Source organism: Varanus komodoensis, unplaced genomic scaffold (assembly GCF_004798865.1).
Source record: "Varanus komodoensis strain SLA01 unplaced genomic scaffold, ASM479886v1 scaffold13_1, whole genome shotgun sequence".
Lineage (NCBI taxonomy): Eukaryota > Metazoa > Chordata > Lepidosauria > Squamata > Varanidae > Varanus > Varanus komodoensis.
Window position 1 is genome coordinate 7,196,775 of NW_025335408.1, and position 13,217 is coordinate 7,209,991.

The 13,217-nt window shown below is 38.8% G+C and overlaps 1 protein-coding gene across 6 annotated transcripts in view; it reads right to left on the minus strand.

Annotated features, from left to right (window-relative positions):
- Positions 1-1,376: 1,376 nt before the first annotated feature.
- The window catches only part of DOCK4 (dedicator of cytokinesis 4), a 269,237-nt gene continuing 257,396 nt past the window's right edge, over positions 1,377-13,217 (minus strand). The window contains exons 49-53 of one of the 6 annotated variants that reach the window (XM_044422951.1): positions 12,417-12,584; positions 9,969-10,041; positions 9,033-9,146; positions 8,231-8,292; positions 1,377-5,203 (exon numbers count right to left, since the gene is read on the minus strand). In XM_044422951.1, coding sequence (XP_044278886.1) covers positions 4,790-5,203; positions 8,231-8,292; positions 9,033-9,146; positions 9,969-10,041; positions 12,417-12,584 — 831 coding nt within the window. In that variant the 3' untranslated portion in view covers positions 1,377-4,789. The other 5 variants (XM_044422950.1, XM_044422953.1, XM_044422952.1 and 2 more) reach the window with 5 other exon arrangements.

A 13,217-nucleotide genomic window follows, 5' to 3' on the forward strand; every position in this document is an offset into this window, starting at 1 on the left:
GTAGGTTTTGAGGAGAAAAAATAGAGTATAGCTCCTGATCTTTCTTGGACTGCACATTCCTGGCAGGGTCAGGATTGATCTAGCTATAACCTGAGGCAATGTCCCATAAGCATCTCGGGCTGGAAGCATCCTCTCTGGCACAGCTTACTTTGTGATACAAAACTGCAGGTGTGTCTTGTTGCTGTGGATAACAAGACATCCGGACCACACAAGTTCTTTTGGATTCTGAGCTGGCTTGCTAACCATGACAACAAGCTACCCACTCACCTCACACAACATGGCAAGCTGCACTGGGAGAAATAATTCTGCACATCACCCCCTTCCTAGTATGCTACTAGCACATGTGATCCCATAACCACAGGAACAGGCCCTGTGGCATTGCAAGAGTCTGCTTCACATGCTCATGCCTGTTGCCTTGACTCCTGGTTCATACAGAAGCAGGATAAGTGCAACTGGGCACCCATTTAGAGGCTCACTTACAGCCCTTGAAATTAACCCTCCACCATCACAACCTGCTTGTTCTCACACCTCTTGCTCTGGCCGAGAAAGCAGTGGTGGTAAGAAGGAAAAGTAGCAGATGCCTCTGCCTATTTGCTCACTATCTGTCACGCAAGCAAGAGGTAGCAACAATGAGGGCAGGGGGAGCTTACAGTGCCCGTGAGAAGGTATCCACTAAGGGAATGGAGTTCACTGGGTATCTTGCACAAGGGCCTTCAAACTCCTGAAGCCAGCACTGCACATAATGAATGCCAAGGTCTTATAGAGACTGAATGCTGGTTAAGTCCTCCTTTCAACCATGTGTGAGCCCACTGCTTTGCTTAAGCTCACAAAGGCTTGTCCTAGTTTCGTGCCACATTCAAACCCAGCCATTGTGCCTTCCTAAGGACATAACATTAAGTTAAAAGAAATGGAAAATACGATTTGTCCAAAGACACACTTTCTAAGAAAAATATATTTTGATTGCCTGGAGCTACTACAACTTTAATACATACATACATACATACATACATACATACATATATATATATATATATATATTAAATTTTTAAATTATTATTCTAATGTATATATTTTAATTTTTATTTATGTGGTTTCTAATGTATTGTTGTAAGCTGCCCCGAGGCATAAAAATGTTTTAATAAATAAAATAATGGTCAATGAAATGATCTTCTGGGAAAGCGCTTGGGAAATGTTTGAAAACCATTTTGGAGCTGATCCAGGAAAAGGAGAGAAGAAACTAAGGCTTAGCAAGGTGTTGCTGATCTCTCTTGCTCAAAATCAGAAATAAAGGTGGATCAAAGACAGGAATCTGAAACTTTAATTCCATGGCAAGCTGATTTACAATGCAGCACTCAGCAGAAAACAAAATTGTACAATGAAGATCAATCCATTTTATTTTGTATTTACGGTTCTTCAGCAACCAGTATAACCATCTGTAAACATTTAACTACATTAAAATGTTTTGCTGCCAAGCAGACATCAGTAATACGTGCACGTGAGTAAAAATGTTGTTTACTGTCAAATATATTTTAAAAATTGACTTGAGGAGCAAATAACACTGATTCAGACTATGCTGAAAGCACCAGGCAACACATGGATTCAGCTCTATGTATAAGGTGGGGAGGGATCAATGTGGATTTGTTATCCAGTTTGTGACACTTTATTTAAATTACAATAGCTTTTAAAAAACCAGCATAAATATATAGCTAACAGCTTTGAAAATCTGGTTATGCAGACACGAAAATGTTATGATCAAAAGCGAGAGCTAGTTCAAGAAATCTCAGGACTTCAAAATCAGCAAGGTACAAAGCTAAAATTCATATGCTCCTTTTCCAGTTATAAACACTTCTGCTAAACATAGATATTTCAACATATATTAATATTTTTCTGACATTCAAAGTTGTAGAATCAATATGGCAGAATTATTGTTAAAAGCATATATGTACAAATATTCTTCCCCATGTCCCCCACTTACATAAAGTATTTGGCATAATTATAACAATCTTACTGCATACACAACTGTTTGCTTCTTTTTTCCACATAGTTGTACTCCTTATTAAAATTTACCAGTTATGTACAAAAATATTTGAACATTTATTATAGAAAACCTCTGTAGCTACCATTAACAGCATATACCTGCTGAAGGTTTCATGGAGGGAATATAAAAAGTGGTCACTATGTTCCAGTTAAGCTATCAACAAGGCGAACTGTTAAATCCATACAAACTTCCCAACAAAACAGGGAGATAACTTTTAACGGTATGATTGAGAAAGACAAATCATACTTAGCATGGCAAACAGGTGTTACAGAGAGTACGTAAATGGGGGAAAAAAAGAGAAAAATTGCTATACAAGTCGTTTCAGTTTGTTAGGTACAGAAAGCAAGCAAGTTTTCAAGTGGCCCTGCAGGAGCTGTCTAGCAAAATGCCACCTAGAATATCACCTGGCAAGAGTAAGGGCACTTCCTGGCAAAGCACGCTGCAGAAATTGGGGCTACAAACAGTGATACCTCTTACTGCAGACTAATGTTTTCTCTGCACTGGCCTATACTCCCTTCTGACCAATTTCCATGCCAAAATTCCAATGCAAGAAAGTTTTGCTTGGCCCTGAATTCCTTTTTAGAAAAGTGCTTGGGTCCCACATTCCACTGTTCATGGGGCTGAAGAAAAAAGGGATGGGCAAAAACATCAGCATATTTAGCTTAGAACTCTTGCAGACAGTAACCAAGCCTTATGAAAGGCATTTCAACCATTTAGAATGGAGAACAAACTACACAAAAGCAGGGACATCACTAAACCATTGATGGTTGTGGTAGAAGGGAATAGGGCTGGGGGAAGGAGGTGTGTTCCTCTGGATAAAGTCAGGTTGCTTACCTGTAACTGTTGTGCTTTGAGTGGTCATCTGTGTACCACATGTATGGGCTCTGTACCTGCGTGGAACCTGTTATCAGGATATGGGGGGGGGGGAGTGGAGATTTTATGAGTGAAGAGTATAAACAAAGTTCATGGAGAGATGATGGCTGAGTAGAAAGTGGAGTAGAAAGTGGTAGAGAGAGAAAGGTAATAAATGCTGGAAAAAATGCTCAAATTGAGGAGCCAATCCAGGTATGGAGATGGTCAAAATGGAATGGGCAGAAGCCCTTCCCATGGATGTCAGGAACAGGAAGGAAGGGGCTCCTACCCAATCTAATGCTTAGCTATAGAATCTTCCTGCTCCATGCAGGTGGAAAGCCCATGTGTGTGATGTGCAGAGACCACGAAGAAGAACCCCAGAGAGCAAGACTGGAAGTTCAACCTGATGTTCTGTACCCTGATATGTACAGAGTTCCTATCTCAAGCTCTCTTGCTTTGAGAGTTTAGAACATGCCATGCAGAACTCCTTCACCCTGTGCTGTTCCTTTCTTGTCAGTCCATGATGTCTAAAGGTAATTGGTAATATGCACTTGAATAGAGCTATTGTAACAATTGTAAATGGCAGAGGCAGGAGTTATTTGCTGCTTCTTTCTTTAAACTACACAGATGAAGAAGTGGGGAAAACTTGAGAGCCCATGAATTTGTCTATTAAAGCCCTTCATGTGCCATGCTACTCCTTCTCTCTGCCAGAGTGCAAATGGTTGGAAGGGAAACTGCCCTGCTAAGAAGAATGTGAGCAATCAAGACCACACAGCAGGTAGTGAGGACCCTGCAGGAAAAGGGACCTGCCTTTTCCTAGACATCTCCTAAGATTTCTGCAGTGCAGCAGCATATTCACAACAGAGTCTCAAAATGGGCAAGATGGTTGATTAGGTAACAAAAACAATTCACTAGGCAAGATGGGATCTTCTGCTGTTTGAGCCAAATGCTATACTCAGTGCCTTCTGCTGTTATTCCTCGTGAATGATTGCACTCAGTTACTTACTTTTATGCTGTTTACTGCACTGATAATGGCTGCTGGATCCCTGTTAATAGGACACATTGGAGCCGCAAGAACAACTCATGGGTTAATTTATTTCTGTCAAACCAAGGATTTTCAAAAAGTGAATTGTTAGTGTCAACCAACTTTCTGTGGAAAATACAATGTTCTTTCTGTTCTGCATGGAATTGTGAAGTAAATTACAACCCAAATAAAATAAATTGTCTGAAAATTATGTGAGTTATGTACCAAAGTGCTGAACATTTTGTCCTTAAACAAAATCTCATATATCTGAAAAAAATACATAGGTACATTTAATAAAATGGATCCATGTGTCAGTAGAAAGAAAGCAACCCAAACAAGTATTTTGCTTCATGAACTCAACTACAACACCATTATAATTTCCCAAGGCAATATCATCACTTGAATTATTATTCTTTTTGTTCATGTACAAGAATTAATAGGTTCAAACATGGTAAAGAAACAGTTTCAAACCATTTGCAAAAATTTAGACAGTTACAGGAACCTTTGTTCTATATCCTTTGTTTAAACCATATTATTCCGCATGCTCAAAAAAGTACAGTATCATATTAATATGAAGTTGTGAAGGGGAAATATAGTTTTGATTAAAGTATGTTCAAAAACTGAGCTTCTGATTCAAGTTGGAATGAATCCATATTTATTGTACCCTAATGCTATTGCAGTTCTTTCAGTCTGGTTTACTGTAATGTCTGGCATTCTAGGTTAGTACTTTCATTTCACAAAAATGTGCAACATAATATTAAGCAATTTTAAAAAGTTACTGGAAATAATAGTTGTGAAAAATATTAAAGTGCCTATATTAGATGTGTATTTTTCCACTTAAGTCATTACCAACAATGACTTCTCTTTTTCTTTTCTTATAACTGAGACACTTTTCTTGGAAGAGGTCTGGGCCGAGGGACATGTTCAGTTCTCTTGCTGCTACTTTCCAGATTGTTTGGTCGGACCAAGAGAGGTTTGGGTGGCAGCGCTGGTGGATCCGTAGGAATGGGAATGGAAAGTGGGACAGGACGCCTCAATGTCCGTTCATAAACACTGTAAGGTGGGGGAGTCTTACTTTCTTTTCTCACTGGCTCCTCAGAAACATTGCAGTTAGAAATAGATACCGGGTGTTCATGGACTTGGGTTTCGAAGCCGGATGTTTCAGATGTGCTACATCGACTGAGTGAGGAGATCCCACTGCTGTAACTTCCTGACAAGACTGGGGAATTGGAAATGAGCCCTGAGGAATGGTAGTCAACAGGTGACGGTGTGAACGATTGCACTGAACCCTGGGTTTAAAAAAGAGGAGAAATAAGCCCAAAAGCGTAAAAGCAAGATGAGAAGAAAGGTATTTTCTTTGAAGTGGGCACACCAAATTATGGATTTGCTTTCCTCTGTATTCATTCTGTTTCCACGTGATATGGTAGCACTTAACTAAGGAGATACCAAGAATTCAAACAACAAAGTTTGTTAATGGTTTTTCAGCTTCATAACTAAAAAGTGCTACTGTTTACAATTGCATGCTTATTCACCGGCAACACTATAAAATTTCCAGAAATGCTTAAAAAATAAGCAGCACATTTTAACATGTAAGTGGTAATACTGTGCCCTCTAACGCCAAGAACAAGTACTGCATGACAAGTATACTTTTCAAATATTTTTTCTCAAAATTGTCACAAATGGTAGGATTGGCAGTGAGGACATATCAAGCGTCCCCATCTTGATGCCTTCCAGAATTTTTGAGCTACAATGCCCAACATTCCTGACGATCAGTTTTGCTGTCCGGGGCTGATGGTAACTGAAGTTCAAAACATCCGGAGGCCAAGGAAGGCCACAGGGGGGAGGTTGATACTCCTCAGTGACAGGACATATTCTATATAAGCACTCTATAATTAGTACTGTACTAACAGTAGTTTAAAGTAAATGTGCCATAAAGTACATATGGAACCTGCTGGGTTTCCATCCCCTGCAGAGCAATAGCACTCGTTGGGTTCTGAACATCTGCTGCCAGGCATATTAACATTCACCAAAGGAGGGCCAGCGCAGTGTAAGGCTAAGCTAAGCCTGGAAAATCCCTGTTCATATTCCACTCAGTCATGACACCCACTGGGTGGCCTGGGACCAGACACCTGTCTCAGCCTCTCCTACATAAAAGGATGATTGTTGTGGAGATAAAATGGGGGCTGTATGTCTGCCACCCTGGGCTTCTTCAGAGAAAGGGAAGATATGAGTTCAAGTTTGCACAAAGGGTGAATGTCTGCAAAAAGGTAAGTATGCCTAAATCTCATTAAAATTAATGTAACTAAGGTGCACATTAAATACAAATTTACACTGGATTGTGACCAGAATCATCAGTGCTGATTTGCCATCTCAAGCAACACTTCATTCTTGGCTAGATTTTTGTCATCAGGCAATTCAGGTATTCCAAGTAAGTCCACATCTGCCCAGTTGGATGATTAACCTAAGATGTTCCCGAAATGTTTCAAAGAATCATTAAAATACGATTCCCATAACATTTTCAGATTTGTTAGCAGTGTATTTAGCCAAAAATGCACAAATCAAGCACTGCCATGTACTTATTTGAAACACTTCAATAAAAACTACAGAAAATACTGGGCAGAATCCAATGGGCAGTTTTAATTCCCCACTATTTGTGCAACAGAGATTTCTGCTTTTGGAACAATCCAAAGAAAGTCAAAAGAGTTCTTTTTTTTTTTTAAGTTTGAAATGTGCCCATCCTTGGCCTTAAAAAGTGCTCTTATTGCCATTTCTTTAGCAGCTGCAGTCTAGCTAAATGAAGAGTTAGCACTGGTTCAGCACTTCAAAAGTAACACATGAAGCTATCACAAGAGAATTTTCTTGTCAATTATACATGGCAAGTATTTCTTATTAATGTGCCTCTGTGTGGTTTCAGCTGGTATTTTACCACATGGGAAAGAATGCTAATTTTCAAGGGGCTTTATCCCATCACATAGGAAGCACTAGCTGTCACCACATAATACCTGAAATATGTTCACCCCATTAAACTTACATGGTAAAAAGGTAAAACATTTGGGTTGAGTATGTCCCTTCAGAAAGGAAGATACAAATGTTCTGAGAGAGAACATTTACAGCCAGCATAGCAGCTCACTTACCAGGATAAATCAACTCCCTTCTGAATGTTTCCTTCACTTTCTTCTCCATTATAATCAATTGTACTCTTACAGGTTGAGTTCTACCTTTACTTGAATGGCTTGCAAAAAACAGGTCAATATGATCCAGGTTTCGCATGGAGACCTGCCATTCTTTCCTACATTTAACCCCAGCAGTTCTATATAGCTGACTGCCAAACTATCCTCAACTGTGATGTTTTCTTTAAGTTTGACACATGTAGCTACTAAATACCCAGCAACCTAGGAATATCAACACTGATAGGAACAATTATTATCCAGAAAACCTTGACTCTAGTTCCACCACTCCGTGGCGAAGAAAGCTACTAATGCTTTTGGGATTCAGGGGACCTGAATGGCTGTGCTGCTAACTCTATGAGAAAAAGTAAATGTTTTTCTGTTCTAGCTTATGGCTACTGTCTTCTGAATACGGCTTGGGACCTGGATACCTAAAGGAATGCCTTCTTCCATATTTGCCCCCTGAGATCGGCAGCAGAGCCCCTCCTCTGTGAAAGATATTAGGAGGCAAAGTACCCAGAGGAGGCTTTCTCTGCGGTGGTGTCCCACCTATGGAATGCGCTCCCCAGAGACACATGTAGCTACTAAATCCATCTGGCGCCATCGTTATTTATTTTTCGGCACCAGGTTAAGACCTTTTTATTCCAACAATATTTTAATAACTTTTAATATTGGTTTATATATGTTTTTAATCTGCAGCCAGGGTGGATCTGAAAGTCATTTGTATTATGTTTTATATTATTTTTTATTTATTTATGTAAGCCATCCTGAGGCCTTCGCGACAGGACAGCATATAAATATTCTAAATAAATAATACACATAAACTTCCAGATTCTTCAAATGAAGTCATGGTTCTTTCATTAATGACTAAATATGCTATCCAGTTAGCCTAGAAGATGATTTAGAGAGCACAGTGGTCCATTTCCATTGCACAGCAATGGATTTTAACATGTGTTCTTAATTACTAGTAGTAAATATTACTTCATAAATATAAAAATGAAGCACTAGTTTCAACAGTTAAACTTTTTGAGGAAAACAGTTACGACATAATTTTGTCATTATTATGAGGCGGGAAAAGGGTCAGTGTAAAAGAGGGAAATACACAACATAAGACTATACTTCAGAATTCATGTAGGGCAGGGCCATTACCTTCATTGGAGATCTTCCAGCAGGAGAAGGGGAAACTGAGGTCACATGTCGAGCTGGCGATGCTGTGAAGAAAACATGTTCAGCTTCACAAGAATTTAACTAAATTGAGAATGGAATTTGTTAATAAAAATAAATTTGTTACCTGTAAACTGGTAACATACACATATTTTCTTCTTTGCATTGGAGCACCCTGTTATCTACAATGGTCCTCTCAGAAGAGCCCAGGATGCTTTTCCTGATTCCCCATCTTAGATTTTTTATTATTTATTTATTTATTTAACTGCTGTGCTGCCCTGTTAGGCATAGGCTCTCTGAGTGCCTCACAATATGATTAAAACAATACAATTTACACTGAAACTCACTGTCCTGGGCTCCTCAAAAAGTACAGCTGACCCAAGCCTTGGAGGCAACAGGCAACCTTGACTTGCAGAACATCCACGACTACTACTTCTGGGTTTTTATATTGTTCTCCTCATGCCTAGTTTCCCCACATCCCATAAATACCCTCTTCTCCTTGTCGTTCCTACTTCTTCCCTATTTCTTCACAGAGCCAGCTATTACCCACTGCTGAACCGAGAACTATCTTAACTAGCTGCTGCAGCGTCTCATCAAGGCAGGACTTCAGATATTAAATCCTTGCCATGATGTTCCCACTTACCTTGTGGACTGGGCTCAATCCATTCTTGGCCTAGCTTTCTGCTGAGAAGCCAAACCTGAGCTGCATTCATGCTGTGGCACGCAGAACCCTCCACACAAGTGACCACTGGAGATAGAAAAGGCTGCTTGCGATGTACACACATACCGGTTTGTGTGGGGCGTGGCGGCACAGGAGGAGACATAAGCTTTCCACTCTCAGACATATTCCTGGCTTCTTTCCCACTATCCAAGCTCCAGCTGCTGGGAGTGCTGTTTACAGCTGGAAGATAGTGAGAAAATGGGGCATTCACATTCCAAGCTATCAAGAATTAACATCAACTACTTCACATATATTTAACTTAATACAGAACACTTAGAAAGACTTTGCTTCTAACTGGAACATAGCACTGACTGCAGTTTTGGCTATACTTTTATAAAATTGTATTACAGACTAATATATGTTACTTGTATGTTATTTTAAAAATGTTTTAAGGTTATTTGTATGTTTTCATTGAAAATTGCCTTCAAGGAACTCTATTTGGACTGAAATGCAAAGCATACGTTTCTAGGAATGAATAAATACATTTCTTCTTCACAACGTAGTGTTTATGATTGTATATCACAGGGGTGTGCAATTCATAATCTTCCAGCCTTTAGCCTACAAATCCTATTATCCGTCACTACTGGCTATGGCAGCTAGGGCTGATGAGAGTTGTAGGGCACACTATCTGGAGGGCCACACACTGGTGTACTGATTTGCTTGTAGTTGTTAACCATCATGGGTATTTTACAGAAAGGCATGGTATAAATATTAAATAAATAAATGAATTACATTTCTTCACAGCCGATCAGCTCAAGGCTCTCTGGACCATTTACAAAATCAAAATTACCACGAATAGTATAAAACACATATACAAGAACACATATAATAAAACGTATCAATCCAATTAATAAATACCAGAATGCACTAGAATGTAACATAATAATCCCTTCCTCCAACATTGCATCTAGGTCTCATTCAGAGCTACAGTAAAATAAGGTAAAAAATTAGAATAAAATAAAATTATTAAATTATTGCATAATTAGGTCAGTAAATGTTTACCTTTCTCAGGACCAGACAAATTAGGATCACTTCGAGGCAAGGCGGTATCTCCAATATGATTGAACATAATTCTCTAAAAATTCAGAACATTGTGTTTTATTTATTTTATTTACATGTATTTATAGGCCACCAATAATGGCCAAGGCCTTCCTAGGAGGCTATTTTATGACAGAATTTGTATCAAAACTCTTACAAACCAATTCAGCATGTCTGACAAACTAAAGTTCAACTTAGGAATATATTTTATTAAAAAGAGAGGATCTTCAGAACAGTCTAAGTGCTCTGTTTGGCAAGTTGGCATCCATTCTCTTTGCATGTTAAGAGGTTGCCTTTCGGAAGTCATTGAATTTAAATAATGCACAGAAACAATGAAAGGCTAATTCTGTACTGTCAAATTCGAAATACTTAATCTGAAAAATGCCCATGTATAGTGGATGTATGCAAAGGTAACTCCTATCAGAAAGGAGAGTCATAGGGACTAAGATGCCACAAAGGGGGTGATAGCCATTCAAATTCAGCTGCAGGAACGCTGAGCTTTTACAATAAAGGTATTAGCAAATAAAAAAAAAACATTCTTTTTTGCACCAAAGTATCTTCTTTTCTTGACTTCACATTTGTAATTTAATAATAATTTTAGGCACCCAATGATATCTCAGATTTCCATATGAATGTATAGCTCCACTTATGAGACAACATTTACAACTTCCTTTTAAAATAATAGTTTTCCATAATCATCAGATAAATTAGTTCACTATTTTAGACCTAGTTTTGAAACTGAATATTCTATGGATGAAGGCAATATCATTTAGTCAATAGTACTGAAAAAAAGCAAAAGACAATTCCTGCATCTCTCTACCAAGGCAGTTACTGATACTGTAAAGAAAGTGAGGCAAAGGTATAGTGACAAAGTTTGAGTTGCATAGCAGATCAGAAAATGTATTAAATTATTTCAAATAATTTCATAGTAATAACATTAGTAGATCCTGAAAGAGCTACTGATAAGCTACCAGAACAAAAAGTTCATTGGCTGCAAATGCTAAAATGCTACCCCATTTGTATCACAGGAGCCTAAATATCAACAATTCTGTTCATATGTAACAAGCAATGTAAATTGAATACTAGCAAATGCAGAATTTCAAACATATTGGGACTTAGTATCTTTTCTGTGGCCAAAATATACATGGACCAGCAAAAGAATTGAAGTCACTGGTAAAGTGGTAGAAACAACCTCATAAAAAATGCCAGATAACTAGACTGGGTAAACAATGCATTTATGAGAAAAGGAAATCATGAGCTAATTAACATGGGAAAAAAGGAAAAGATAGAAGTTTTTAGTAACTGCATCAGAATGTAGAGAAGACAGTGGGCTAGTTTGCATGATCACGATGGCTTCAGCAAGTGACATGACACATGCTAAGCACAATTTGCATGATCATCTCCCAACTGTGGCTTATCATGTCATTTGAACCTGGTGGCATGGCTTTTTGGAGGGTAAACAACCTCAAATAGGGTAATTACAGGTTTATTTGAGAACTGTTTATCCCTATAACAAGCTATGCTTTCCATCTTTGAATGACATAATACGCTGCAGTTGGCAGTGATCATACAAATCATGCCTAGCAACACCGTGGGTCTCAACAAGCCACCATGACTTTTCAAAGTCACTCTGATCATTCATACTAGGTCAATAAACACATGACAAATTTTGTCACTAGCAATAGACATGCAGGCTTCATTTGAACAATGGAGAATAAACACATTGCAGCTCAGCCAGACACCATCTTTTCATAAGCAGAGAATGGTAAACTAGTCCAACAGCCCAACATGTTAATTAATTCAGTGTGGGCGAGAGTGGATGAGAATGATACGATATGAACATTGACCCAATATCAATACCCATTGATATTTACTGAATTCGCCATTACAAAAAATGAACAAGTCATTACATGGTATGAGTTGGATGTGCTTTCATGATATGAGAAATTACAAAAGGGCAGCATGGAAAAAAATGAGGTCGATGTATTCCTGACCAACAATCCCAAGCATGAATCAAGCTAGCATTTTACACCTGTGGCCCAGACCTGCTCACCACTTTTAAGTGCCCTCAATAAAGTTTCCTATAATCTGTCAGGAATGATTTAAGCTCCACGTGATTTTTTTCTCAGATGAATGACTGAATTGATCTCAATAGCTGGGGCTGTTTTTTTAGTGTGCCAAGACTCCAATATGCCTCTCATAAATAACTTTCCATTTTCTGGCAAAGAAGCATGCCATCTTTCCCCCTAATATCCCAAAAAAGTTTGCTCTGGTGGCATTCTGTAACACAGACACCTCACAGGAAAATCTGCCTCTTCTCTTTGAATTGAAGGAGGCGAGATAAAAAAAACAAGCTGCTTGAGCCCTTATCTTCATTACATTTGCATGAGAAAAATACTTTTTTCTACTTACCCTGTCAGGGCCTACTGAGGTTGTTGACAGATTAGGAGATTTTCCTGTCAGGTAAGCCTCTGGGAGAGCAGATACTGGGCCTACGTGCTCCTCATGCTCCCTTGGTGAATCTCTGATGCAGCGCGGAATGGAGGCCTCATTCCACTTGGCAAAGCAAGAGTTTGCAGGCTGGGAGCAAAAATGGCACAATTCTTTCTCTGTGGCATGTGTTAAAAGCCACTTTACAAACAGAACATTTTCCTGGACCCCTTTCCTGACTTGGCTGCTTCAGAGGACAGTAGGAATCTCTAAACTGAATTCAGGATTGACGTTTGCTAAGCAGTTGCTGTCACTTAGCAAGTATCAGCTATTGTGGCAACCAGCTAGTTATAAGACTGTGAAAGATCATGGTGTAAATCTGGGAGGAACTACATATAAGAAAATTAATTACAAATATCCAAGCAGATGGGAGGGGGAGTCAGGACAACCTAGATTATTTCTAAGTTGGATAGAGCAAAGTGTTCTACTGACAAAGCCAGAATTCCACAAAATTCAGGGAACCTGGTCAAAAGATTATTCTGGCCATGATGTTCAAACTGCATTGTTAGTGCTATGATGTGAAGATGGAATGGACTGCAGAGGTTTTAAGAAACATCTCAAGGATAGATGTACTAGGTAAAATGAATGTCTGTGTTAGCAATTACTTATGCAATTGAAAAATAGTAGGTACACTGACCAGGCTTTATAAGAATTTCACACACAGGAGACTGTAAATTACAGCACAGTGCCACTAACAAAATTATTTGGAGAGTTTCATCCTTC